The sequence below is a fragment of the Trichoplax adhaerens genome, genomic scaffold, assembly GCF_000150275.1.
Source record: "Trichoplax adhaerens TRIADscaffold_1 genomic scaffold, whole genome shotgun sequence".
Lineage (NCBI taxonomy): Eukaryota > Metazoa > Placozoa > Uniplacotomia > Trichoplacea > Trichoplacidae > Trichoplax > Trichoplax adhaerens.
Genome location: NW_002060943.1, coordinates 13,066,154 through 13,072,148, shown reverse-complemented (window position 1 = coordinate 13,072,148; position 5,995 = coordinate 13,066,154). Strand labels below are relative to the sequence as shown.

The 5,995-nt window shown below is 33.7% G+C and overlaps 1 protein-coding gene across 1 annotated transcript; it reads left to right on the top strand.

Moving 5' to 3' along the window:
* Positions 1 to 424: 424 nt before the first annotated feature.
* Positions 425 to 1,635, top strand: TRIADDRAFT_52827 (uncharacterized protein; the record flags this gene model as incomplete). Its single annotated transcript, XM_002109086.1, has 2 exons — positions 425 to 612; positions 1,269 to 1,635. The coding sequence occupies 2 exons, from the start codon at positions 425 to 427 to the stop codon at positions 1,633 to 1,635; spliced, it is 555 nt and encodes a 184-aa protein (XP_002109122.1).
* Between the last annotated feature and the right edge of the window lie 4,360 nt (positions 1,636 to 5,995).

Here is a 5,995-nt window from a genome sequence, read left to right as displayed (position 1 = left end):
ACAGGCAACAATCTTTCGCCTTCGTATATTTTCTCGATTTTTTGGAAAATTGATATTTGTAGACAGTCTAATCTTTGAAATTATCGGCAATACGATATTTTATTGGTATAAGAAAGAAATTGTCATTAATTTTATTGTTTAAAGTTCGGTTAGCGCAATTCGCTTAGGTGTATTGAAAGTCTTCACAAGCTAGATTGGCGTCGAATTGTATCCTTTCTGGTTGAGGATTAATTTCAGCATTCGTTCAGTGTGTCATCCCTTAGACTCCTAAATTTCTGGAGAAATTCATAGATATATATTGCCAGAAAATACCGTACTATGTTCGAACTCGTGCAAATCCAACAGTAAGTTAATTTCCTTTTTTAGTTAAAACTCTAGTCGAACATCACTAGTAGCCAATCGATTTAATTCCGTTTTTACAGATATGAAATTAGAGAAAAATTTTCGATCTCCTTTCAATAATCAAAGAGATTTTCTCTTAAGTCATTTACTCCCTTATGATCCTAATAATAATAAAGCCAAAAAATTGGATAATGGTCTCCGTGAATATCTACTACTAATAATCGCTGCAGAACAAGCTTTAGAAATCGTAGCGAAGAAAGATATCAACAGGTTTGATCCACTTGTTGGAGAAAATGCTTGCCAAATTAGATCTCTTCAGATTGCCCTTATTTTCTTGAGATATCCAGTAGATAGCCAAGCTCTTCTATCGGAGATAAGCCGAGTCAAAATACATTGCCTAAACCTTATCGAAAATCTGGATCGGATAGTTAATAAAAGATCTATATCCGATTTATTCAAAAGTGATATTGAAATTCATTTAAACTTTAGCGAGTATTTTCTAATCCAATCTTACTTGCTTACAAAAGTGAAGATATCCAAGCCACCAAGTAAAGAAAATCCCCTAGTTTTGAACGAGTATACAGACATAAAAAAATTGGAGAAATTAGTCACATAGGATCTAAGTTTACTAATAAGCTTGTAAGCCATTTAAGACAAAGTTTGTCCGTACATTCAGTAGAGCTAATTCAAAGTTTGGCATATCAATTAGAAATGGATCAGACTGTAAAACAAATAATCTCAGCAGATTTTGTAATAATTCATCGCCATCTCAAGTGCTTGCCATGCTTTTGGGTCTGAAAAGTAATCATTCAAGCTGCTATTAAATACAAGATCCCTATAGTTTTACACGCTCAGCTCAAGAGCCAAGATAGAAATTATCAGATAGAAAACGAGATTTTTCTTTATTTTGATGCTACCTTAACTAGATATCAGAATGTACCCCTCATTTCCTTAAAAAAGGAAACCCCAGCCATTGTTCTAATAGGGAGTACAGCTAGAGATTTTAACAATCTTCCGTCAGTTCATGACTGGAAAAAGGAACTCATCGCATCAGGTCCTATTGATATATTTCTAGCTTGTGCAGCGACACATAAACAGTATCCCAATGAAATGGCAGGAGAAGAAATTTATAAAGACCAAATTCAGAACAAAGAATTCCAATTTTATCGAAAAAAAGCCTTTGAATGGGGATGCTGCCTACAAAATGCCTCCAGATTTTTCTGGTCTCATGTATACTGTGATAGTATCGAGAACATTTCTTTATCAAGCTTCGAAACTGCAGACAACTCTTGATTTAACATAGCAAACAAGAGATCGATTACCTTAGAAATGAATGTTTAGGCTATCTCATTTATATTATTATTTTATTTACCGATTTTTCAGATTGGAAAGAAAATAACTAGAATGGAAAATATTAGAAAAATTCTCGAAAATAAACGGAGAGCTCGTACACGTATACGCATAGAACCAGTTATAATGCAGTATGCTTAGAGTTAGAGCTAGCAGTGACATTGCTAACTATAGTAGTTAAACATTTACCTCCTTCTTAAATAATCGCTTATTCTTTTTCGCACTTATGATGCAATAAATTTAGATCTTTAATCGTCACGTTAGTTAACTATTTCCAACTACAATGTTCTTAAATAATTTATGTTTTTGCACTTCTAACTTAATCATTTTAATTCCTATAGTCGCATAAACGTCATATGCGGACACGAAAGTAACGAAATATTTGAACACGATGGGAATATTTTCCCTTAATGGTGCTGTAATTAAGACTATACAGTATGTCACTGTACACATGTTGTATGCATACATATAGATGTAACTCTATTGCATGAATTAATTATCGAAAGACTTGGGTTAATCGAATTATATAACTTTAATAGCGCTTCTACTGGTAGACCTCATTACCCACTGCAAAGTTCGAGTAACGTGCAATAAGCGTGCAGAGCCTCCTTCGTTTAATTGGCTATTTATTAGTTATTGCTAATTAAAGTTGTTTACTAGTTGTATCTATAGTAAACTATATAGCTTATTGAGGGTTGTTTCCCTATATGAACCATGCCAATGTTATGTTACTAAATTACCATGTGTACACCACAAGTTTGGTGGTATGGTATAAAAAGAGGAGCGAATGCTCAGCTTCTCAGTTCTTGATTCGATAGCATTTCGACTACTCTATTAATAAAAACTATGCTAAACTCTTAGAACAGTCTTATCCCTGTGTGACCGTAAGTAGTATAGGACTACCACACAGTAGGCCTCCAGGTGTAGTGGAGGTAGGAATAAGTAATCAATTAGTTTAGGGTAGTAGTTCTAAGTTAATTTTGTGGCAATTACAAATGAATGTCAATCTGACGTAATGATTAGCCATAAACGATAGACTAGGAATCGTATTTTTAGATATCGTATCAAAGGAGGTTAGTGTTTTTCTCCCGCCTATACAGTTAGTGCTTAATATCACTTACACAAAATGATTAGCCATAAGCGATAGACTAGGAATCGTATTTTTAGATCTCGTATCAAAGGAGCTTAGTGTTTTTTCTCCCGCCTATACAGTTAGTGCTTAATATCACTTACACAAGCATATGCGAGTATACTAGAATCGAAAAAATCAATTAAAATACTCGATGTCAACATATGATTCGATTTTGCTCTCTGGAATCGATGTAACAAGCAAAGTTCAAGACATTACTGGTTTCATTGCAGCTAATCAGACTCAATTAACAATTGTTCGATATAATAATCGCAGTTCTAAACATCAGAGTATAAAATAGAAAAGTATTTCATCAAATTGCTTATTTCTTAATACCTAATATAGAGACTAGGCCATCAACCGAAAAGTCAAAAGCCTTATTTATCGTAAGAATCTGCATCATATTATTAAGATGAAATTAGCATCAGTGGAGAATGAGAGGATGCTAGGATTAAACGAAGCTCGTAGTTACTTTCTAACTATACATTATTTTTGTAAAGCACAGTAGGCATTGTCTCATCAATGCATGCAATGCCAACTTGATCATTCTATACGTTATGATCTATCGCCGTTAGATGGTCTTAAATTCTAATTTCTATTGATGATAATAATAGTAATACTTTGCAAGGCGTTACTGGACCAATGTGAAATGCGTTTATTTATGTAATTTAGATCGTATGTATTACATACATATAACATATCTATCGTTGCGATGAAGGACAGGAAAATGATAGATGAATTGCAAGAAGTGAGATTGAATATAGAATTAGTCAGAGAATACCTACAGGAAAGCATAACTATCCAAGAGAAGATATCCTCTTCCAGACATCCAATTACATACAATGAGAATCTACGATCAGTGATTATTTACTGTTAGTAATAAATTGGAATATCTACAATTTAACAAATACATTGATTTAATCCAGCTCTGAATATACTGGTAAGTATAATAATGGCGACCACCAATAAGTTGATATGAATCTGTTGGTATCATCATGCAATGACTTTCCAGCATCCAAGAATGTACTGTATTTGAAGAATGGTTATAGTTTGTCCTTATTTTGGCGATGTAGGCTCAGTGTATTCTCAAATATGAGTTTCTAAGCTAGCGTTTCTACGAATTTGCGACCTGGAAATAATTAGAGTACTAATTGTATCTGATAGCGTACCAAATGATTGGTTTGTTGACCTTAGTATAGATCTAATAAGATCCCTATCAATGCCTATGAGCGAATAATAATGTCTCAGTCCAGCTTGGAATGAGTTCTTGTCCATCGCATTTATATAGAAAAATACTACAGCATTAGGCCAAACTATTGAAAAAATGTAATCTCCTCATGATGTCGTTCTCGAGAAATAGCATCGCCATTGTTGATATTAGCAGGACTATATTAAATTTACATTGATTCAAGACTCGAGGACGATACGTACTACATGTTGTAACGACGTAGTAGCGAAAGCAATGCTACTAATTCAAGACTAATTTATAGTACTGCTTGGAGAGGAATTGGATGGTAAAATGTATTTATTATAGTATGAAGGCTGTAATTAGCTACTGGTTTGTAGCGGGCTATTGCTAGTACCAGTTGTATTTCTATAGTTATAATGATGTTAGTGCATGCAAAGAATAAGCAGTGAAATATTGTAAATTCTTGCGTGAAGGATCTTGGTAAGTGATTCTGCTTGTGTTTAGATCCAGCATTGCTATAACTGCGAAGCATAACAAGCGAGATATGAACTAATTCAACTTATTTTTAGCTCAAGAATGGTACTGTGTGCTAATTAATGGTAGTCCTATTCAATTTTAATTTATGCAGGACTCTATCACGCTGCCATAAAGTGAGGTCATTGACTCTAAATTAAAGGCTGATTTTATTGTAATACTGTTATCTAAATTAGGTAGAAAATATTTTCTCAAAGCCTTAAATTAGGTATCAGGGTGTAGGCGATCATTTTAGCTAAGCTAGTTAAAAAAACAACACGTAATTTACATGCAGGTTTACTATATTAAATTTAGTATTAACTTCTTCAAGGCTTGAAGATAATCTTGTGCTATGTACTGTGACAACATATCAAGAGCACGGCAGTCAAGGTAGATTGTCCTATTAGCACTTAAAATTATCTAAAGAAGCGCAACTAAGTGCCGACATGTTGCTGAATAGAATAGAGTAGCCCTTGTACAATGAATGAATATTCAGGTTAGGTTGACCGTTTACATCATCTACATCAATTCGAAAATATTGTGGTCGAGCTTAAGCGCTTGCTGGTTGATGATATTCCACCGATTCCACGTTGTATGGATAATTTTTTTATTTTACCTGCCAAGACTAATTATGATGTCAATGTCCACTTGATGATGAAAGCGAATTGACTGATGATACGCAGCCAAGTAGAATGTTAAGATCATATTAATAGAGTTTTAAAATACAGCCATGATCTTTGTACCATCGCAGAGGTATTGGAAATTGTAAAGCTGTCATGGAATTGGATGATGAGTCATATTGACTTTGTCCGTTTATTAAACTATTCCTTACATGTCGATGGACTAGAATCAAAATGATTTCTTCATAAAATGAGCGTATCATCATGATTTCTTCATGAAATCAGCGTTTCTACTTCTGCAATTGAACAGCGAGCAGCGCTATTACTACGATAATTATATTATTGAATTATATTCGTAACATATGAATTCATTATGGACGAGTATCCCAATCTGTACTGTACTGTTGTACTATAAGCTTTCGTTCTTTAACCTTAAGGTACGCGCGTCATTGCTAGTAGTGCACTAATCAATGAGGTCATAGTTGTTTTTATGTATTTTATGCTTTTATTAATTAATTAATTAATAAGGTATCTCTCTTTCCAGCGTTACTATTGCCATTTACGAGTATTTTTACAGGATGATATCATAGCCCAATGACTTGTGACCAGTTATGGCATTCATTACAGGTCATGATGTCATCCTATTTTCCCATTGATTTCCTATACTATGTTATACAGTATGATATACTGTATAAATAATTTAATTGGAACATCCTAAGTGCTCCAATTAGATGTATCAAAATTCTATTCTGAAAATCGACCAAATGCGTACAATAATCCATCATTGGAATGATTCGAATCTATCGATACCTACAGTACTATAGTGTATAGTACTGTACTGTCAATTCTGTC